This window comes from Adelges cooleyi, unplaced genomic scaffold (genome assembly GCF_023614345.1).
Source record: "Adelges cooleyi isolate 19-005CV unplaced genomic scaffold, UGA_ACOO_1.1 ACOO_flye_CR_arks_rails_tigmint_CR_PRNA_30, whole genome shotgun sequence".
Lineage (NCBI taxonomy): Eukaryota > Metazoa > Arthropoda > Insecta > Hemiptera > Adelgidae > Adelges > Adelges cooleyi.
The window spans coordinates 1,890,557-1,913,769 of NW_026095971.1; the positions used below are offsets into that span (position 1 = coordinate 1,890,557).

The 23,213-nt window shown below is 32.4% G+C and overlaps 3 protein-coding genes across 6 annotated transcripts in view; 1 reads left to right on the plus strand and 2 right to left on the minus strand.

The window, feature by feature from the left end:
- Positions 1-77: 77 nt before the first annotated feature.
- On the minus strand, positions 78-9,583 carry LOC126839303 (putative sodium-dependent multivitamin transporter). 3 transcript variants are annotated; one of them, XM_050574550.1, is made up of 13 exons: positions 9,480-9,583; positions 9,302-9,355; positions 9,043-9,126; positions 5,430-5,539; positions 5,126-5,347; positions 4,820-5,044; positions 4,628-4,743; positions 4,170-4,412; positions 1,996-2,170; positions 1,705-1,917; positions 1,466-1,629; positions 1,176-1,380; positions 79-394 (listed from the first exon to the last, which is right to left on the minus strand). In XM_050574550.1, exons 4-13 carry the CDS (start codon positions 5,535-5,537, stop codon positions 368-370), a joined length of 1,698 nt encoding a protein of 565 aa, XP_050430507.1. In that variant the 5' UTR covers positions 5,538-5,539; positions 9,043-9,126; positions 9,302-9,355; positions 9,480-9,583; the 3' UTR covers positions 79-367. The 3 variants fall into 3 exon arrangements, with proteins under 3 accessions (XP_050430508.1, XP_050430509.1, XP_050430507.1); XM_050574551.1 differs by lacking the exon at positions 9,480-9,583 and having other exon boundaries at positions 78-394; positions 9,048-9,126; positions 9,302-9,468; XM_050574552.1 differs by lacking the exons at positions 9,043-9,126; positions 9,480-9,583 and having other exon boundaries at positions 78-394; positions 9,302-9,468.
- Positions 7,372-12,600, plus strand: LOC126839304 (deoxyribonuclease TATDN1). Of its 2 annotated transcripts, none has more exons than XM_050574554.1 (6): positions 7,372-7,643; positions 7,732-7,890; positions 7,983-8,172; positions 8,237-8,443; positions 8,523-8,726; positions 12,443-12,600. In XM_050574554.1, exons 1-6 carry the CDS (start codon positions 7,556-7,558, stop codon positions 12,543-12,545), a joined length of 951 nt encoding a protein of 316 aa, XP_050430511.1. In that variant the 5' UTR covers positions 7,372-7,555; the 3' UTR covers positions 12,546-12,600. The 2 variants fall into 2 exon arrangements, with proteins under 2 accessions (XP_050430511.1, XP_050430510.1); XM_050574553.1 differs by having other exon boundaries at positions 7,375-7,643; positions 7,711-7,890.
- Positions 12,601-14,387: 1,787 nt separating this feature from the next.
- Positions 14,388-23,213, minus strand: part of LOC126838285 (uncharacterized) — a 32,204-nt gene continuing 23,378 nt past the window's right edge. Inside the window, exons 3-12 of the mRNA XM_050572593.1 lie at positions 20,282-20,399; positions 20,094-20,195; positions 19,894-20,010; positions 19,668-19,812; positions 18,521-18,637; positions 17,898-18,053; positions 17,611-17,810; positions 17,417-17,506; positions 16,240-16,462; positions 14,388-15,911 (exon numbers count right to left, since the gene is read on the minus strand). Of these exons, the coding sequence (XP_050428550.1) occupies positions 15,733-15,911; positions 16,240-16,462; positions 17,417-17,506; positions 17,611-17,810; positions 17,898-18,053; positions 18,521-18,637; positions 19,668-19,812; positions 19,894-20,010; positions 20,094-20,195; positions 20,282-20,399 (1,447 nt within the window). The 3' untranslated portion in view covers positions 14,388-15,732. The remainder of the gene's footprint in view (positions 15,912-16,239; positions 16,463-17,416; positions 17,507-17,610; positions 17,811-17,897; positions 18,054-18,520; positions 18,638-19,667; positions 19,813-19,893; positions 20,011-20,093; positions 20,196-20,281; positions 20,400-23,213) is intronic.

The following is a 23,213-nucleotide window of genomic DNA, read 5'->3' on the forward strand; positions in this document are numbered from 1 at the left end:
CACATTTTTATAATAAATTAATTTAATATAGGAACATTTCGTTTCATCAACATAATATGTTTCACAATGTTATTACCTATTTAGATATTACAATTAAAAAAAAACAATACAAATTCCTACAACATTAATATTTTATGTTTTTCTAAACAATTAGGTTATAGCTACTTTTTTTTTAGATTTAGACCAAATATAACACAATAAGAAATATTCTTTATATTGTTAATGAGTACAGTTTACATGTATTAAACACGTTCTAAATATATTGTAATTGCTAAAATACCCTCAACACTTATTGAATTAACTATCTGCTATAAGTGCGCTATATTATGTATCATATGTACGTCTGGCCTTCGTGTAATTATTGACTTTAATTGTTCTGTGACTTTCTTAATTCCTAAAAAAATAATATTTTTAAATACAACGCCTATTCGTAAAAATTTCGATAACGTTGGAAATTTTCTAGTTAATTTATAAAAGTTTTAAATTAAAATGTTTACTGTATACTGTTTATAGTATAGGTTAATAATTATTAACTTAATTAATTATGAAACCAATATACGAGGGTAAATATTTGTCTCTTTACTAGTTTTTTTGGAAAACGATTTTCGTCATAATAAGATACTTGCGTAATATTATACAAAACAAATTTACTTTTTTTTTAAATTAAAACAAATAGTTGAATTAATTTCTGCCTTTCCCTAAAAAACAAAATAAGGTTCCAGCAAAATTCAGTAATTTAATTAATTTCCTCTACTCTTCTTCTGATATCATTCTTTACTTTAATTCTCACCCCCTTCATGTAAACTCTAACTATTTATTTTGTTTTAAAAACCAATTTCGAAATTTAATTTGTTTTGTTCGTAATTCATATCAATATTTATAACTGTTGTACTAAAATATTTTTTCTAGAGCACTTTAATATAAGAGTAATTTAAAGATTTGGTTCAAAATATTGTTTTATCTTTTTAAAAAATCAAAATCCGAACACCCTGTGATATTATGTAAAGCTGAAAAGGTCTTAAACTTCGAAAAAAGCAGACCGCATCTAATCCACTTAATCTTCTCCTTGTTTTTTATACATTAAACGGTATAACAGACAATTAATATATATTACATTCTACCACTTCACTTCAGTACGAGGGAATAAAATTAATTTATAAAAAAGATCTACTAACCATGTCCATAAATGCTTGTTTATTTAATAGTCCTTGTTTTTTTATACGTTCGGCTACAAACGGAGTAAATAAGTCGGGATTTGTGTAGTGCGACCCACCAAAAGCTGCACTCACGACCAGACCAAATATAAATGTTACAGCGAATCCCAACACAATGTAATACATATAACTGATTCGAAACAAATATAAATAATCAATTTTTGGCCTGAAAAATTAATTTGACAATTATATAGATGTATGTTAAATAGTAATCAACTAGAGAAGCTCAATAATTGTAGAGTAATTATTACTCTTCGTGTAACGCAGTAGTTATAGTATGTAGATTAAAAGCCGTTTCGTCCAGCACGGTACACGAGTTCGTATATGTGGGTAAATTTTTTGGATGTGGTTTGGGGCCACCGAATCCAAGAATAAAAGAAAATATCAATCCCAATATAAGACCAGTAAATGCGCCCTAAAATATAGAAGAACAACTGATTAAATACAATATAGATATAAAAATTAGATTTTTTTTTCTTAAAAAATGTACTTTTTGATTAGCTTTTGGTATTAGTACTCCAAGTGTAAACACAGCTAAAACAGGGCCTCCAATCACGCCAAATATGGTTAAAGATGTTTGAAGGATAGAACCAATGTACTGAGCTAAGAAAGCCAATATAATGCAGACACCGCCATAAGCAAGAACTAACAGCTTCATATAATAAACTTTCTTTTTGTCGGGTATTTCATGTTTTCTAAATGGCTTGAATAATAAATAAAATAAATATTAACTCCATAACCTATTTTTTTTAGGGTCGTTCCCTATTTGCTGGTTGTTTACCTTGACGTAATCTTCCATTGTTACAGCGGCTAATGAATTCAAGATGGGCGACACTGAACTTAAGGCTGAAGAGAATATACCAGCAACGAATAAACCAGTTAACCCTGAAATATTCCCCATTGTTTCCAGGACATACAAAGGCATCAATTGTTCTTCGCTGGCAATACGACCAGTTCTTGAAAATATAAAATCGATCTATTTTATTCGTTCGTTTCGTACATATAAAATACGACGGTTGTGGGTACCGTATTTATAATTGACTTACTTAATGTTAGAAACTTTATTTTTAAATAGTTATATAAATTATCAATATTACTCTTCACACTTCTCAGTACCTAACTATTATCTGATATTGTGAAAAACAAATAATTTGTCGAACGGAAACTTAAAATTATCGTTTAAAGGATTTCTAGGTCAGAAGCCACAACACAATTTTGAACAAGAATCAAAATACATTTTTTTCAACGAATCCAAAGCTATAAACAATTTATCAGAATTATGTAATAGTCTTTTATGTAATAAAAATCCATACTGTAGGGTCGAGGCATTGTACGGGTGGATCCTATTGGGACCGGGGAGGTTACAGACCTACAGGAATGATTATGACTGGAAGTGTAACAATTACTTTCAAATAAACGCTTCTGTGTGAATCTGTAGATAATAGAATTAACGATAAAGCATTGCAATAACAAGAATGTGTTTAAAATTGTACTTATAGTATTATGATGTTTCCTATACATCATAGTTAATAACATAGCATAATAAAACTATTTTTCAGATACCTTTTAGAGATTCACTCTAACATGGCAACTTAGAAATTTACTAGTCAAGTGTAATTTTTTCCTTTTTTTTTTTTGTTGAACTAAAGTTTGACTACAGATTTTTGAGAAAATTGTATATGTTATAGCTCCATTTTAGACAGGTACTGCAGGACTTGAATATAATTTTCAGATCTTATGTTCTAAAATTTCGCTATATATACATGTAGAAAAAGAGAAATAAATTAAAAGTTTTCACCTTTTCTTGGAGAAAGGTTTTTATTGATATTTATTTGGTTTATCGACGTATATTAATAATAATATGCCTAAAGATATAACATATAAATTTGAAACTCATTCGAATATTTAAAAAAAAATTTAGTGCGTCCTAATTTTAAGATGGAAATATATGTAAATTTATTGAGTTTTTCTCAATTTTAAATGGGAAGGTTGATTTTTTTTAATTTTTGGCGAGTAAAGTATTTTTTTTTTCGTATGGCAAGAAAAGTACTTTCCAGGCATGATTGCTTACAAGTTGCTACATGAAGATATCGGTTGAGGACTTAAACTAAAAACGATTTTTTCCAAAGCTTAAGTTTAAAAAATTAATCCAACGTGCTGAAAATACCAAATAAAAAGGGTTTTTTTATGACTTTGGAGGAGAAAAATATATATTTTGGTTCTTTCCCTAGAGTGGACAAATTATGTTGTATAGTGTTAATGTTATTTTTTCCAAATTGAATGGTATATTGAATTATAACTATAATATAGATTATAGTACACATATTTTGCTATCATGAATTATCGTATAGCTAAGAATTATGTTTAAACTAGTAACTTAAATTCAAATATTAATGAAATTGAACGATGTATAGTTTAAAGGGTCTAGCCCTATGGATGAATTTAATGTTTGGCTAATTAATTTACAACTAAACATCTAAACACAGGCATTTTCACGAAAAAAATTGAAAAATCATGAAGAGTTTTGTAAAATTTTTAATACAATGCACTATGAAAAATAACGAAATAAAAGTTCATTTTCTAAATGTAGTACAATTTGACTTTCTCTCTTCTAGCCGCTCCTTACCATCCAATTTAATCATCTTTGTGGCATTATTTTAAAATCGAATTACAATAAGGTAGGCAAGCTTAATTGAGCATATGAGTATTCAATAAGAGATCGCTCTGGTTGGTCGACGTATACATTGTTGATATAGGTTTATATTTTTGACACTAATAGTGCTAATTAACTGAAACTTATATGGTCATCCATGAAACTGTGTTAAGAATGATAAGCCACTATCTATACGGCACTGGCTCTTTACAATTAGGTAGACGGCGTAACAACTTACCTGTGGTTTAAGTATATACGCAGCTATGATATAACTAATATAGGTCTACTATAAAAATGATTACCTGAGTGGATCACAGCTGTGATACTTTGAGTATATTGCCAAACCGGAGAAACTGGCCGATAGAGCCAAAAATATCATTAACGGGATGCTGTACCATATGGATTTAACGGCTGTCTGGTAGTCTTTCATTGTCAGGTACCGTTGCACTTGGGTTTGGTTTATGGCAAACAAAGATATACACGTGAAAAATCCACCAAAAACCGAACTAAACCAGCTGTGTCTTTCCGTTGGATCTATATTGAAGCTGAAATAATAAAAGCACACATACATTTGATATAAATATTATATAATAATACATTTAGAACGCAAACTGTGTACCATGTATGTATATTATATGTACATTATACATATATATTTATGTTATATGTTATGTATACAGTATACATACATATGTTTCAGTGAGAAAACTGATTAAATGCATTTGCAGTCGATGTCATAATTATATTTATTAATACATACTTTGAAAACTGAATGCGGTTAAATTTATTGCCTATTCTCCAAATTTCTGATACACTACCGGTTTCGTAAATTGCAACTCCGATTACCGCGTATACTGAGCCAAACATTAAAATAGACTGAAATTTTAGAAAAATTATTCTAATTCTATATTGACAGTTACTAAAGGCGGTCGGCAACCAATGTATTGCTTACTTGGAACAAATCGGTAATGATGACTGCTTTGATGCCACCAATCGTCGAATAGAACACACACACTAGACCAACTACGGTAATGGACGAAGTTCGTGACATCCCGGTAACGGCTTCTAAGGCTATAGCTGGAGCGTAAAGGACTATAGCCATGTAAAGTATCATTTGAACGCTGTAAGCCAATGACGTGGTGATTCGTATCAGGCGTCCGAACCGTAGTTCCAAGTACTGTAAAGCGAAAGCAAAGGATGTTCAAACATAACATATAATCTTTTGTAATGTATTTATTTTGTATGAAAATAATTTTACCTCATAGACCGAAAGATTTCCCAGTCTAAAGAACACTGGTAGATATATGTATGCGATTACGGGTGCCGCAAGCATGTATCCCAGGTAGTAGGTGGTAAATTGTGTTCCTCTCATATAGATTTCCGCACTGGCTCCAAACATGGCAATAGCAGACATGAAACTGGCCATCAATGAAAAGGCCACCGGAATCATACTCTGGTTTTGGTTTCCCAACATATACTCCTGCATCCGGTCAGACCGTATTTGGAGAAAAAAAAGTATAGTTAAGATATTATATTAGCCACATTTTTTGGTCATTCCGAACCTGAGTGGTTTTTTGCTTTCCGCCTGTAAATCTGTAGTATACGCCGATCGACGCTGATATTGTCAGCATGACAGCGAAAACAATGTAGTCGACAATGCCAAACGCCATGCCTAAAAAGCAAGCATCGCTTCTTAGTTGTAATCAATGAATTTGGATGCAGACAATATGAATGTGTTCTTTTATAAACTTTTAATATGAGCTGTCAAGAAGGATCGGCATTCAGGATTATTTTCATAACGATTCGAAACAGGGATGGACTTTTGAATTTTAACAGTTAACTTTTTTTCAAAGAAGTAAAAGTTTTATTTTTAACTTTTATTTCATAATTGTTTCGTTACAACTTTTGAAATAAAAGGTAACGCACATGATATCCACGCCGGATTCATGGAACGCAGTTGCCAGCTTCGCGGAATCAGTCCTGAGGGCAAAGGAGGAGGCGGAGAGGGCCAGACAACGTCCAGGGGAATGAACGTGGTGGTCAAGGGCGGCTAGTCATATGTAGAGAGGCTGTGTGGAACACCCTCTCAACAGAAGTGTATATATTGTGTTTAATACAATGAAGAGCATGGGCGATCCGGGGAGAAGTAATGCCTCACCAGGCAAGTTCCTCCCGGAATGCAATGGATGCACGGAAAAAAAAAAAGTAGGTATTACTTTAAAATTACTTTTACATGACTATTGTAAGACCAAAGTTAACTTATGGATGTGAAGCATGGCCAATGATAGCTCAAATCGAACAAAAACTAAGAAGCTTCGAGAATAAAGTACTAATAACAATATGTGGACCAGTGTTCGATACCGCAATAAATAGATGGCGTAGATGGAAAAATGCGGAATTAAGGGAAATTACCAAAGTGCCTTATACAACAAGCTACGTGAAGGGGCAGAGAATTCAGTGATTCGGACACACAATGAGAAGAGAAGAAACAAATGAAGCTAGCGCGTTAATTGAATACAAACCAATAGGAAGAAGACCCAGAAGCAGGCAAAAAAAAAAACAATGGATGGATGGAGTGCGTCAAGATCTGGAGAGATTAGAAATAATGGATTGAGAGGAAAGGATCCAGAATCGTGATTATTGGAGGACAGTGACAGTGGCAGCCAAAACTTTTGCAGAGTTGTGAGGCTACACGAAGAAGAAGGACAAAATTACTTTAAAAATTTAAGTTTAAAACAATTTTTTTTAAATTATCTATGTATATTTAATAACACTCATTTGAATCGATTAAAAACATTTATGATCATTTGTTTACATACATTTTATATAAAAGCATTTAAATAACTGTTAAAAATGTAAATTTTGGAAAAATTCTCCAACTGTTTGGTCAATTTTTGTATGGCTACAAATGTATAATTATGTTGGTACATATTTATATTTATGGTGTCAAATCAAGGTATCGTTAATACGTTGGAGGGCAGTAAATGTTGAAAAAACTTTGTACAAATAATTCAAGTTTTAATTTTGACCCGCCATAATAATATGTAAAAAGGTCAGACTGCGGTTAACGCTGAAGATGGCAACATAGTCGCCGAAATACCTACGCTATACTATAAGTATATTTTACTGTGGATAAGGTTTTTTCATAATCATAGTGTTTCAACACATTAGGGATGATTTAAAATATAGCATATTACGTACAATAATTTAAATTATAATACACTGTCACATTATTTTGACGAAACGGCTTCTCTATATTATTATTACAGAGTACCTAGATAAAATCAGAACGGATGGATCTACTCCTAACATTATATCTATACACAACTAACATTTAGAAATAACCTTAGATCATTTACAATATACTTATTAACTTATACACGTAGAGTTGCTACCACTTTCCCAAATTGTATAAATTACGATTGTTTATGACTAATTTCTTATCAGTAGTCGAATTTTTTACCAATATGGACGGCAGGTTAGTGGGACGGTATAGGCATTCGTTCGCTCGGCTCCGTCACTTCGGTAAACTAAACATATCCTAGGGGCTAGGTTAGCAGACTACAGTCTAGGAGAAGGTTACAGGTTTAAAGCAAAGTTAAAAAAATCTGATAAAAAACTGGTCATTGGAATAAAATATGGTCCTTAGTAACGTCGGCAATTTGGGAAGTGATGTTATCTTATATTAATGATAACAGTTAATGATAACATGAATTCAAATTTTTGGTTGTGTCTTGTACGAAAGTTTTCTAAAATGTCTTCAATTCCGTTTATTGGTATGCAATCTTAGTAATAATTATTCTGATATTGATAGATAATACAATTGTGTGTTGTATTTTTAAGATATTGGTGCAAATTTAACAGATCCCATGTATCAAGGAATCTACAATAGTAGCAAAAAACATAGGGAAGATTTGGGAGATGTCTTGGAACGGTCGTGGAAAAACGGTCTTAAAAAGATCATTATAACTAGTGGATGTTTAAATGATTGTGCGGGAGCCTTAAAAATAGCATCATTAAATGGTTTGTTATTTATATAGTTTGCTTAAAATACATTTTACAGTGTATTACTGGAGTTAGTAAAGGTAATAATGTGTAATAAAATATTGTTTTAGACAATCTTTACTGCACTGTTGGATGTCATCCCACACGTTGTGATGATTTTGATAAAGCAGAAAGTCCGAATATTTACTTAAATCATTTGGCTGATGTTATTAAAAACAACAAATCAAAAGTGGTAGCTATAGGCGAATGTGGATTGGATAACCAAAGATTACACTTTTGTTCCAAATTAGTTCAAGAAAAGTATGAATAAGTTGTATTAATAAGACACTAGAATATTTTTGTGTTCTAAGTATAATATTTTAAGGTATTTTGAAATGCAATTACAATTAAGCGCTCAATTTAATTTACCGTTATTCTTACACTGTCGTGATGCGGCTTTGACGTTTATGGATATAGTCAAGAGAAACCCTGATCTTGTAAAAGCAGGAGGTGTTGTTCATTCTTTTGACGGTAGCCTAGAAGAAGCCAAGGAATTTATCGACTTTGGATTTTATATTGGTATAAATGGCTGGTATGTTAACTCTAATTGAGATGATTTTGCAGTCATGTTGTAAAAAATAGTTAATACTTGTTAATATTTTGTATTTTAGTTCATTACGAACAGAAGAAAGTATAAAAACAGTAATTGCAATACCGTCTAATCGTCTGATGTTAGAAACCGACTGCCCTTGGTGTGAAATTAAACAAACACATCCATCTTATTCCCATATAAAAACCAAATTTGATTCGGTTAAAAAGGAAAAATATAAAGACGGATGTATGGTTAAAGGAAGAAATGAACCTTCTACCATTACGTAAGTTGGTGACACCTGTTTTAAGTAATAATGATTATTATATGTTGACGTCTAACCAAATAATATTATACATATATATATATATATATTTGTATATGTATTATAAGCTTATTTATGCAGCCAACATAAAAATTGTGTTATATATTAAATTGCGGATTAAGGTTGAATTACAATTGGCACAATATTATCTTACTATAATATTGTGCATGGCTAAACAAGAGATATAATGAAAGCATGATTAGCATAGTAGATGTTAGCATTGTTATGCATAATAATTCATAAGTAGACACTATTGTTGAAATTAAAAAATACTTACTTCACCTTTAATATCAAACTTTGTCTAGTAACTTTTAGTTCGGCAATCAGCTCTGATCTTAACCTGCTATACTAAGAACGTCACCTGATTGGAAATTCAAAGGTTAGAGAAGGATTTTGGCGCATATGAAACTATTACTTTACATTACAAAAAAATCTAAATAAAAATTGGCTTATCATACTGAATTTAATTTCAAATGTATAAATTACTATTTTTCAAGCTGAAAAATAAAACTAATAAAAAACTGTACTGTATTTACCTTACTATTATGTTTTTGTCAAGGCTTCAACGTGGCTTCACTATTTAATGACAACTAATAAAAAATAATAGATAATAATATATTCAACATTTTTTTTTTGATGTTTTACTATATAATTTTAAAGAAAAACACTTAATTAATAAGGAGAGGGCTCAGTTCTGTAAATTAAATACTAAACTCTTAATCTGATGTAACGTTTATAAACTAGTGTATGATGTCGGCTGCAGTCACGGATAATTGAGCGTATTCATCGTATTGTCAAAATCTATTTCACACCGTTTATTATTATTGAGATAAAATCTGTGCATTAGTCACATGTTATAATCTACCGTCTTTATCGTCTCATCCCGTCATAAACAATAATTATTGTAAAAACAATGTGTCCTAAATCTATTATCATTAATTATAATTGAAGAAAAATTAGATTCATTTAACAAAGATTAAAAATATCAAACGACTTTTAATTATACAATCTTAAAACTGAAATATTTAGTATTTATAGACTTTAATTTATGGTGGTTAATTTTATCTACCATACAGTGATGTGTTTAAATGTTTTAACGCTGACTATTGTTCTGTTTTCAAATGTATTAGCATTAATTGTTTAATTCTATTCTCGACTTGTCTCATTCACCAATGACAATTTTTGCATTGATTCATATATTATAGGAAATGACAAGTCTACTATTTGATAACTTCATCAAGAAAAATAATAAAATATTGAGATGAGTATGAAATAAAATACCCTTTTATCTATTATTTCCAAACAAAATCGGTTAGGTTTAGCAATGTTTTCTAATTATATACATTAGAAACGGTGTATTAATTTTTATGAGTCCTGTTTAGTATAAAAGTAAACTTGTATTACGTATACGTTTTATTTCATATGAGCGATAACTTACTGTAAATTGTTCGAACGCACTTTTTTTTTTTAATCACACTCGTCACGGATTACGATTTACTTAATTGGACCGATTATGCTAAGTATCGTAACTACGATCGATTGTATGAAAAATAGATTACGTTATGTTAATTACCACAGTAAATGATAAATAAAGTGCATGGGCTTAATTTCGCGTATTATGATTTGGGAGCGTAAGTTCATGCTCTAAAATGACCCAAATATTCGTTAAAAATTGTTTTGTCTTATTTTAGTAATTGTATTTAAGAAAAACACGTCATTTAAGTTGTTTACAAAACGTGGTTTTTTTTTATAAATTACAACAAACTAAAATTAACACGTTCACTGTCCTAATGTTAAATTAAATCAAAGGTCCTATGATCCATATATGGGTCACGTTAAACCTATTTAAGTAGTCCATGATCCACATGTGGTTCATTTCAAACATTTATTTCTCTGGATATTTATTTGTATGGACTATATTCTATGAAATTCATAATAACACAGTTGGACAGGTGAGATGATTGGGACTTAATTAATTAATTAATTAGGGACTTATCTAAAAATAAATCATAAACCACATAGGGGTCATCGGACAGTGAACGTGTTAAAACTTTTAAAAAACCGCAAGTAAAACAACTTCGGCGCATAGGCGCAAATACGGGGGGGCTAGGGTTAGCTTGGCCCCCCCAAAAAATTAGGTTATGCATACAATTTTGAAATACAAAAATATATTTACTTATACGTATATTTTAAAAAAATTTCCAGCCCCCCTAAATTAAAAATTGAAATTGCGCCTATGCTTCGGCGACAGAGCATATTGGGATCGGAGAAATATTAAATATTGATAAATATTATTGATCGATTAATAATGTGCTTAAAATTGTAATTTTAGAATTTAGGGTGGATGCAATTAAGCATGATCGTCTTTTTAATTCACACCTATCAGTGACGCGACAGTGTCTTGACCGGGCGATGTTAAAAATATTCTTTTGGCAATTGAATGGGGCTGTTTACACTCGTTCGACACGTGTCCGTGCCGATACAGTGATGTCACCGTGAACGTATGATTAGTCGGACGTGACGTGACAAACGGCGAGACGTTCTCTTGGTGTGATAGCAAGTTAAACGAATTTTCCGACATTCTAAAGTATTCGCAAAACTTGGTTTCATCATTCATCAATTCCTCATACAGAGTAGAAAATTCCCCTCCCATGTTTTATGGACCCACATCGGTTATTTTACTACTTTTTCTTTCTTACTCTTCTTCGTCCAAAATCGCAGCAATCATCAATAGTTCATTTTACGAAAACACAGCCATTTTGGCCACGACCTATAATAGACCCAATGACGGATGAAACACTGACCATTGTGAATAGAAATCACGGCTGGTGGAATATCGGTACGGTCACGGCACTGTCACGGAACCGTCACGTCACTGCTGTGTGTAAATAGACCTTAAAGGTCTAATTATCATTTCCAATTTTATCTCTGTACCTATCTCTATATGATCTCTTTATCCCAATTGTATCACTAGTATTTCCACGAAATCTTTTTAAAATTGTCATTTTAAATACTTCCATACATCCTCATTGAAATTGTGTAGGTACAGTTTTCATCTTACGCTTTATGCTACCTCTTTATCGCTAAATCATATCTATTGCTTGTTAAATCTCATCCAACCACCCTTTACTCTTTAGCCTACCCGTCACACATGATTCAATTCTTCTATTATCTTGTACAGGGTGATTCATTTAGGATAAGATACTTATTTTCTCTTAAAATAAATACAAATTTGTAGTGTTTTTTTTCCGGAGATTCTTTAGTTTATGTTATTTTACTAAAAAATATTCACATTTTTATCTTTTCTATTTTTTTACAAAGTGATATTAACTTTTAAAACTTAAATGGGATCGTATATATTTTTTATAACTGATTCTAAACAGTCTTCACTATTTCACCCTATTTATTTACTACCTAATCTCCTACCAGGGTAAACAGAGTTTTTACCTCTTTCTTAATAAATCTCCACATTATTAAACTTAAGAATATAACTATCCATTTTAGTTATTTTTTTAACCTATACTTTCTGCTGAAAAAACCTTTTATTTAAATGTTTCATTTCCCCATATAATTCTGTCAAATGCAATACACTGGCCTAAATGGTTCAAAGCATTTTGACCTCAGATGGTCTTTTTAAATTTAACTGTAAATTAATTGTATTCCTTATTTTGTTTTAGACAAGTATTGGAGTGTTTGGCGTCCGTAAGAAAGGAAGACCCCGTAAAACTTGGTACACAAATTTATGAAAACACCCTACATTTGTTTTTTAAAAATCAATAATGATTGAATTAATGACATATTTGGACTTAAATACATGTTAATAATTTGTTTCAATTTTTTTATTATTAGTCTTTTCCAGTTAGAAATCCAGGTATTGCTCCAAGGACCAAGTGTGACAAAAATAATTAAAAATAAATAATCAACAGTGATTAAAACATACAATTATTTTGAATGCATAATCCTACGAAGTATAGATCATCAGAATAGCTTTTTTAAAGTTATTCGAATTTGTTAATCATTTCAGTGTTATTTTACTGTCCACGGGGCCGGAAAAAATATTGGTTCATTGACAAAAGTTTAGTTGCATCTATGATAACTAAACTTTAATTTACTTGAACTACTATGGTGTTACTTTCGGTAACTAATGATTATATTAAAAGAACCATTACTTAGTAAATATACTACAAAATCTGATTGTCACGGATGCAGCCATACATTTTTTCCGTGTACGTTTTTTAGTCACCAGTTGTTTTATTTTACATATTTATTATACATATAATGAACAAAACGAATTTAAACCAGGTCTTTGGACAACTTGAGAGTTTATAAACCTAAACAAGTAAAATGTGACACAAGTTGGAGCATAAATAAAAAAAACTTTGCTGGGGTGACATCTGTGGAGCGCGTAAACATTAAGGGCCTATCTCGACGTAGGGTTTCTATAGCCGGTCGTTTGTTGATGTTGTATTTTTTTGCTCTCTAGATTACAGTTTAAACTTTGAGTGTTTATTTTTTAATCATTGGAGTTGTTTAAAGTTGGGCCCATTAAACACACTTGAAGGAGTTTGCGCACGTCTATGTCTTGATTTTAGCCGGAATTCCGGTTCCGGTGGAAAATTATATTTTGGTCTAACATAGTTATAATGTTGTTACGCGTACTATAATTTTAGCATTAAACATTGTTTTATGCTCGATCTGTTTTAGTATAATAAAACTTCCTATCCAATAATTTATATGTGTAGATTGCAGTGCATTTTGAAACCATAATTTTATTGTATTTTAACTGAATATATTTAGACGTTTCCAAGAAAATAAAATGCGAATATCTATTTCCATTTTAATAAACTTCATTAAGACTGTTGTGCGCTGTTATAATAACATGTAAATTGTAGGATGTAGATAGTAAAATAATTATTGTTCACAGCAGTACGTCTCGTATAGTATAGCATTTATGAAACGTTATAATATTTGCGTTAAAGTTTTAATAGGTTTCATCCATTATCAATCACATTATAAATCACATTATCAAAATTAAAACATTCCACTCTATTGGCTATGGCTACAATTGTAACATAATATTACATTAATTTCTTTAAACATCACACGCTCGGCTGAAGTTATGGCGAGAGGGGGTTGTGTAAAATAATGAAAACACATGCAAATACTATCTAAATAAAATGTTAATGGTTTTATTGACAAATATAATATTTGCATACTTGTTATATGATAAACGACAAAATATACTAATCTCTTTCTATTATTATATGCATACAATATAATATGATATATTTTATCTTATGTATAATTATATAATACTATTTATCTATTTGCAATGTGTCTTGTTATAACACATATGAAAAATAATATTTAATAATGATATATTATAATTTTTAAAAATATTTGTGTAATATCATGTAAGACATACCTAATAATAGTTAAAACAACTTATTATTGCATATTTTCAGATAATATCGTTACAGTTATAATATAATATAAATTCCGAAAATAACTACTCTGTACGTTTAAGTTATAATATAGGGTAACTATAATAATGTAATATAATCAATAATATATTGTACATCATATTTTTCTTTACAGAAAAAATAATTTTAGGCGATGATCAATTTAAGTTGGAAGAATTCTCACATATTTTGTTGTAATATAAAGAAACAATTAGAAATTAAATAGAATAGTCATCATAGTTGCTAGTGTACAGACATTTAAAAAATAGTAAATAGTTAAAATGGTTTCCGTAACGTATAAATTATTTTTTAATGAAAACGATAAGTTTTTCTAATAAATATGTATATATTGCCTTTATAGAGATATTCCTATGTACAAAATATAATTGACAGTTTTTACTTTTTAATAGCTTATATAGAGTCTATATAATAAATTCTAGGTAGAAAAACGTTCCTAACCCTAGAAGTAACTACATAAGATAACACATGGACGCAGTGTCCAATTGTCATAATATATCTGTAACAACTGTTAATACACATGCAAGTCGATTTCAATGATTTTAAACTGCACTGACATCTCTCACAAGGTTTTCTTGTTGGTCCAACTTGTTAGACATTTATTCAAGGTGTGCTAGGCGCTCCGGACTACATTCTAACGTACTTAGTCATAAATTTGACTTACACACTTATTCACAGTTGTTACAGATATATTTATAAGTGTTATATATAATAAAATATAATATTTAATACGATTCGACGACTTAAAATATAATATCCTACGCTAACGAAGAAAATACATTAATCATGCTTGTATTATTGCCGTTTTCTTAAGTAGGTATAATAATATATTGGTAATATTATATTCACATTCAATTTTTTCTTTGGTAACTTGGACTTTCCTCCCCGAATGCGATCTCTTAAACTTAAGTAGAATTACATAGTAACTGCCTAAGTACGTTTACTACCTAACAATTAACATTAAACGTTTTTTCCGAGTTAGAATAAGTGGTGTGATAGGTTGATATTATTACGATCAGACTATAAAGCGCTTTACTCTTAAAACGAATAATTATACCTACACGGAGAAATATATAATAAAATAGTAATTGTTTATAATAATAGATACAGCTGATGTATAAATAAAAAAGATTCACGAAACATTTTTATTCGTATAGTGGTACCCACACTGTAAAGTAAACGCTGTCAAGCATACGCTGGAAGTTTAACTTGGCGAATTCGAGAAAACGATTCCCATAAACTAAAGACTATCGGAATGGTTTTTTTTTTTTTTTGTATTTATAAAATTTGTTTGCATATTATAACATGTGAAACCCGGTATTGCGATTTTGTATAAAATGGTCCCGCGTTCCCGTTCGCGCAGTACTTCCGTCAGACTTAATTGTAACTTAATGATTGTACAGCGTTGTGTTGTTGTTGAACCAAACAGTATGTAGCCTTTTTATTTGCGGTTTCTCGATTCGTACACACGTGCCTCCCTTTTTGTTTTAAATGAAAAACGACCCTCGCAGTTTCGCCCGCAGTGGATGAGTGTATTGGGCGTGATGAATAACGTTCACCGGTTGTTTCGTTAAGTTCGCCAACATGCATGCCAACGAAAGTTCCAATGTACGAATCACGCTTTGTACTATTACCCAGTACCAAGGTCTGTCTTGCGTGTACACGCCTGAAAAATATTTACAAAACGTGTGTGTTAGTTATGGTGGCGTCGTTACACGCAAACGCAACAACGACGGGACAAAAACAGTATTGATAATGAGAAAAACACAATTTTTTTTTTTTTTTTGGTATTCTGTTGTCGTAGCCGGGAAACAATAAGCTTCGAACATTAATGAACTTGAGATTGTTTTTTCTTTGGGAGGGAGGCTTTAGTCTCTGTGGTGTAAAAAAAAATTAAGGGCTCATACGAGACACTTCTCCTCAACTTAAGCTAATATAATGGGGGCTAATGTTGTCCGAGTTCACCAATGACTTTGCGTCGAAAACGCGCTTACCGATGAAATTGATTTCAGTGGCAAAATTCAAAATGCACAACATCAACGCAAGCCCGGCGCACACGTGTACGGTTCTAATGACCATGACAATTTCAGATTTAGTCACGGCCACCTTGGAAGCTCGCCTCCTGACGTTTTCCATCTTAGCGTCGCCTGCTTGTCCGCTACCTCGGTTCACGAAAGCTATGTGATTCAATATGGTGCTCAATGTCATCTCGGAGCTCTGCAAAAAAAACATAATAACCCACCCCACAAAAACAACCGCGTAAATATAAATTATTTCGGTGGGAAAAAATCATGCACGCACACAACCGTATTCAACTCAGGGGGTCAGAATGTCGAGGTTCATTCCCTCTTCATTTCAAAATATAGTTAACAGTATAAATAATTAGGCGTTACTCATGTCTTAAATGTATATTATGATAATACTTTCTATATTTTAATAGTATTGAAATAATTTGTTTCTTGAGTTATTTTATCTCTCGCCCAAAAATTATTTAGAAATATTAACAATATTTTTAATATCCTTTTGAAAACAGTAACATATATTATTGTATGGGAGCGATCGCTCTACGTTTCTTTATTTAGAGCATTAACATTACACACCCACTTCTTCTTCGGTTTACCTCTCCCTCTAAATCTCTCTCATCCATATCATTAGTTCCTTTTCCTATATTTTTCAAACCGTACCCATCCAATCTATTTTCTCTCTCGTGTTACTTTCTACTTTCTACTCCAACCCTTAAAAACTTATTACAATTTTAATCTAACCTATTATTGTCACGCAATATCGTCAAAATTCTCATTTCAACAACTTTCATACACCATACCACTCTCAATAAAGTTGTTTGAAACTTTTTTCATGCTGAACGCCATTTTTTCTTGTTAAACGACACCCTAATGTATGACTTATCCCGACTTAAGATCAACATGTTCTCCATCTCGTTCCGAAACCTCATCATTTCTAAGCTGAAAGTTTATGTACCTATTCTGCGACAGACCAACTTATTCTCAAGCAATTTTCTTGATTTCTTTAGTCGAACTTATAAAACATCTGAACTTTTCTGTTAAACTACATCCGCAGACCGCAGTCAATAGAGTTCGTATACATTGTTAAAAAAATGGCACTATGCATGTGTATATGTATACTTATTTATATATTAAAAAAACAGCGCACCAGGTCTGAAAAACTACTGGAGTGTCTGGTCGTAGGTCTGGTCTCTTGATCGGCCGCCCCGGTAGATTTAATTCTGAAACTCCTTTGTGGCTGTTATGTATCACAAGAGACAGAAAACGACGTTAGAACGGAGAAAATAAAATATATATATATATATATTTATACGCGAATAAGCTCAGTTGTTTTTTATTCACTTGTAACGGTGTGAGTAACGACGACGACGCTGTGGGGGAAGTGTCCTTATCGGATTCTCCTGTCTTCGGAAATTGCCACGAAATCGATTTAGCGAAACTCTTCCGCCACGAGCTCTCTTCGGGTTCACTGCCATCGCCGGTATTGTTGCCGGGGCTCAATGCCAAAAACTGCTTGCTTCCCTCCACGCAACTCAATCGCTCTGTGCGTGTGCGACAAAAAAAAATTGTAATACGGGTATCTGATATACGCCATAATATCGGCTCTAGACACTAAAGCGGCCACTTACTTTGTATGATGCTCTGAACTTCACTCGCCCGTCTCGACGGTGTTGTAGGGCTCAACAAAGACCCCGACCTTTTTTGTCTCTGCACAAAGCTGCTGGCCCTCCTGTTCATCCTGTTAAAACTGTTCGCCACTTCCGATGGTGCCGTTATCTTCACGGCTGCAATTACAGTTTCATTATAAATATACAATAGGTATCGTTATATTACTACGCGTGCATGTTATACGAAAGATAATATATGGTAAATTGCGTCGCTTCTGGTACAGTATTAAAGTATTTAGTGATACAAAACAAAATTACTTAAAGCTGTATAAAATGTCAACTAATGAACCTTTCGAACTTAAATGTATTTAAGTTGTCAGTTTGTAATACACATAATATAGTATTTATACGAAAATATAGAATCGATATTGTTATACGAAAACTATACATTTTTATCTAAATTATAGATAATAATTTATGTTTTAATAATATACGTCACGTTGCCGTTCACCGAAAGCAGAAATAATTTTGAAAAAGAGCTTGTGACGCAGACTTTATACTTTTTTGGTTTCATGTAACAGATTACGTACGTTCTATTTGTATACTTTCATTGTGCAGTTTGTAGTATTGTTTGTGATACTTACTCGGTTTATCTTTGGAATCTTTGGACTGATGTGGAACCAACAGGGCAGGCACAAAGGCGGCGGCCATGGACGTGGCGAGATTGTTGTACGGTGCCAATATGCCTAATTGCATTATACCTGCAATTAAAGTTTAATTTGTGTTGAAAATCATGTTGCGCCATCCACCCGATCATAATACACCGTAGCGTTACAATAATCATTTTTAAATTAAACGAATTTCCGGTGGTAAAAATTAAACAAAAACAAAAGCAATAAATTTATTCGTAAATAGCAATCTATATTTTTGCATTAACATAAAAACACAAGGGCGGTACGGCGAATCCGAAAAACCGTGCTTCTGCGTGACAAATTGCGAGTATAAAAAGGTCTAAAAAGTTATTAGATTTAATCGATTTTTATGAGAACTTGGAATTACACTTTTTGTAAGCACTCACCCCGAGAGGTCGGCGGACGACCGCGGCAACTAAAACTTATCTTTACGACCAGTAGAGCGTGACTAGAATAAAACCTTTAATCTTTTAGTCTTAAAACCAGAAAAATGGCATTAGACGGCGCGGCACAAGGAAAAACGGGTCTATTTCGAGTGCGTTAGTCTTTACACGGGTCTGGAAAAATGATAAATCGCGGCCATTCGAATTAGTTTTCGACAGAGAATTAACCTGTTAATTATTGTGGGTTTCGGAAATTAAACGACAAAAAAAAAAAATAATAATAATAACTGTTTGGGGCTTCTTTTCTCTTCGGCCTGACGTGCCGCAATGCTTTAAAACAAATTACATTATAATCTGTTCGTTTTTCGGGCGGGGATGCGGAAACCGCACAAGGATGTTGTATACACTTTGTGGCTACAACCAAAATCTACAATGGACCATTTTGTTGAGCGGTTCTAAAGCGTCCCCGTATACAACAGCGGGATCGGAGGCCGGATAAGGATTCATTTCAAAACCATTAAACGTACTTACGAGAGATCTCGAGAAAATGGGCAAAGTAAATATTACTCGGTTTTTAATCCTGTGCCGAGGATAAAATCGTCAGACTTAGTTGTCACGCCGGGAAAACTTTTCAACATGAACTGTGCAGTGTACATAATAAATGTACGCATGCGATCAAGTCCGATTGCGTTACATGATGTTTTTTTTGGACTTACCTTTGTGTCGGGCGTCAAAATTTTGCAAAACCGATTTAGGCATACGTTTGACGAGCGTCATGACTTGAACGCCCAAGTAGAGAAAAAAACAGCACAGCCAAATGCCCCAGATGTGCAAAAGTATGCGCACCGCGTTACCCAACACCTTCGTATTAAAACGTGTCCGTGTTACATAATATGATATTATGGGTAATTTTTATTTGATTTTTATTTACTTCAGACTTACCCAAAGTTTGTAATCGACGGAGGCAGTGATGTCGGCAGGCACGAGCACTCCTACCAGCAACACAGTGGCTGTGACAACGACCGATTTGCGTCTCATGTTGACCGGACCCGCTTGCAACTACACATAAAAAAAAAAAATACACATGTACATATTGCACCGATGGAAACAAAAACCACACAAAAGAAACAGCAGCGACTCACTTGAGTCAACTGTATGTAAGCGAGCTGCAGTAGAGACAGAGCAGCTATTAAGCTGCACAAGCCCAGGTCCCAGGTGAGATGTGTGACAACGGATGAAATGTTCTGCGAACAGACGAATTGACACGTGTATTTTGTGGATTTTAAAAGGTTATTGTTGTTTTGGGATAATTCAAATCATCCGTACTCACCCGTCTGGTGTTGTATGGGTCGATGAACAACACAAATGTGCGGCTGACCCCGGTGGCAAGCAACAGAGCGTTGATGGCCGCCATGTACGGTTTCTCCTTTTTGTTCTTTGTTTGCGCTCTGTAAATCCATAGAAATCAGCATTAGAGGGACGTGATAAATTAATGTAGACTGCCCAACGTCCAGATTACGTATTACATTAATTATTGTAGCTTAACATATAGAATATCTATAATGTGGTTACGTATAATGGGGTTGTCCTTAAAGCTCACTAGGTTTTGGTAATAAATAAAGAGTTATTATTATGTACGGTATACCGTAATATAATATCGAATTTTATTTGATAATATATCTGTAGATAGGACCTTAGATTATAATAAATCAATTTAACTAAAATACCCTAAACATATTTGCCTGATAGCAAATATGTTTTTCCTTAAAAAGATTTTTATAAATATAATATAGTATAAAAATATATAAATGGACCAAATAAATAAACAGTCATATATATATATAAATATATATAAAACAATTGTCCGTACTCAAAGTTATTGTACCGAATAAGAACAAATAACAATAAACTGCTTTAGTTTTCCTAATTTATGCTTTGATCAATTCAAATTGCAAACCACTTTTACATACGCCACGCGGCAAATGTTATTTATTCGTAAATTACTCTTTAACTGTAAGTACGGTTTCAACAACGTAATTGTTTTACAGCAATATTTTAAATTTCATAAATAAAAATGGTCGTTTTAAGGGGATTGCAAACAGTTTGGCTTCCGTCGTATTCAAAAGCAACATAGGATTTTAGACCTATACTTGTTCTAACGTATCGATCGATCTAGTAACGCAATGAGGAATCTAAAAACGAGTTTAAGCTCTCCGATGTCTTTTTAATAGCCCGTTTTCAGCTTCTTTATTGAAATTAAACCGATCGGTGCGTTGCAACAAAATTGGTCTCAATTTCTAATTTGCGTTCGAGTGGGTGATGAAGGCAGAAAAAAACTGTTGCCAGTACCATTAATAGTAGTAAAAAGATTATATTTGAATACAATTCCTAAACCAGATATACATCGAAATATATTATATATGGTACGAGATACACACAAGTTTTATAATATATGTACATAAATCGCACAAGAGAGCTATGGAAAACTATAACTTTTCTCTACTGACGTAGGTACTGTGCAACTTTTGGCATAACTATGCGCAGTGCACACACCTGGGGAGCTAGAGAGTGACCTTTTATCGTGTTCCCACATGATTAATGGACGGTCTCATAAATCAACGACAATTTTCAAAGTCAATTTTTTCCCTGCGAAATTATACTGTTTTATTTATAGCGGAGAAAAAAAATTAAATAATTTTCTCGGGTTACGTTGGTAATATGAGCGGCAGTGCGAGGATTCAAATCCCCGCGGTGAGGCCGGATCATTTTTCCCTCAACAAAACACGACTACGTGTGCTATATCCATTCTAAACAACAATAGCACGGCTGATACTGATCTCCTGTTGTTCAGTCGAAAGACAGGTCCCGGCAGAATTTCCGAGGCCGATAGCAATATACACAGTTAGCAAAACCTCTCAAGACGCAGTCGGTCTCGAAAAAGATACACATACACAAACGCATATATATGTATAATATAAAATATAATACACAGCGTATGTCCCAGAATGACAATTGTAATGTAACACTTTCCATCGTCAAAGTTTAGTAAAACGAAAATCAATAGACTCAAACGACTTTGTAAATAAAAGAAGATGACTACGATATGATCTTCAAAAAGTACGTTTCTTTAATGTCAAAAAGTTTATGATTTTAACAAGTAATTGTTTTTACTGAAACAACCATTTTGGAAAAACTGTGTAGTAGAAACTTTTTATATTTTACCCGACAGGAAATAATATATTATACTGTCGAGTAAAAAAAAATAAAAAGTTTTTAATAGTTTAAGATTAATTTGAGTTCTTTCACACTCATCTACTATCGTTTTGATGTTTTATAAAAAAAGTTTTTTTATTAATTAAATTTTGTAGGTAGTTAGACACGTGTATTTCATCAATAGTTTCTGCTAATCGTTTAAAACATTTATTTGAACTTCTCGATGCATACCACTCGTACGCTTACAAGTTACAAAATGTACTAAGAAGTAGTATATAAAAGTTGAACTACTTGTTTTTTAAGTCCCGGAAGTTCAAAAATAAACATACAAAGTATAGACTATAAATTTGACTTGTAATCTCCTATTTTTTTTAAATACTAACAAGATTACTAACAAGATCTTGGTTAGTAGTATTAGATTCACAGGATAAGGAAATAATATGGTCCAGTCCGACCTAAACTAATTGCTCAGCATTTCTGGTTATTACGGCAGACTTCCTTCTATACTAGATGCCGACCTACATTAAATGTCACACGGAAACTTTAATTAATTGGAACACTTAGGGTTACAAATATTTGTACAAGTAAAGGGTCGTTAAATGGTATATCTTGAACAGCATAATATACATTATGCCCGAGTGCTGACGTCCAGACAAGTCACACTGAGTAATTTCACTTCAACTGTGAACTGTGATGAGAAGTTGGTGTGCGGCAACCTGTCAAAGTTTGACCAAACTTTGCACGTTAAACGAATGAGTGGTATAGTGTTAACGACGGAGTGGCGGGAAATGAATGTACGGCATTTCCGATAACAAAGTAAGGAAATTTAATAGAACACCGAACGCTTTACAATGTAATGAATTCGGGCAAAATGCTCCTCATTGTCCGGTTTTTTTGATGCTACCGTAAAAAAAAAAAAAAAAAGTTTAAAACGGTGATATTAAGAAAAAACCACCGTCGTGCCAAAAAGAAAGTACACGAATTCAGACAAAAGAAAGATACTGTAAAATTATTTACAGCCAAATGGTACGCAAAGCTATTAAAATAAA

What these genes read in the sequence shown, in the direction of transcription:
- LOC126839303 (XM_050574552.1), bottom strand. Translation starts at nt 5,537, where the DNA reads ATGGCGTTTGGCATTGTCGACTACATTGTTTTCGCTGTCATGCTGACA. An exon ending in CAATGGAAGATTACGTCAAG is followed by an intron (nt 1,918 to 1,995) that starts GTAAACAACCAG and finishes TTATTATTCAAG; the next exon opens with CCATTTAGAAAACATGAAAT. An exon ending in AACAAGCATTTATGGACATG is followed by an intron (nt 395 to 1,175) that starts GTTAGTAGATCT and finishes TTATTTTTTTAG; the next exon opens with GAATTAAGAAAGTCACAGAA.
- LOC126839304 (XM_050574553.1), top strand. Translation starts at nt 7,556, where the DNA reads ATGATAACAGTTAATGATAACATGAATTCAAATTTTTGGTTGTGTCTT. An exon ending in TATATTGGTATAAATGGCTG is followed by an intron (nt 8,444 to 8,522) that starts GTATGTTAACTC and finishes TTTGTATTTTAG; the next exon opens with TTCATTACGAACAGAAGAAA. An exon ending in AATGAACCTTCTACCATTAC is followed by an intron (nt 8,727 to 12,442) that starts GTAAGTTGGTGA and finishes ATTTTGTTTTAG; the next exon opens with ACAAGTATTGGAGTGTTTGG.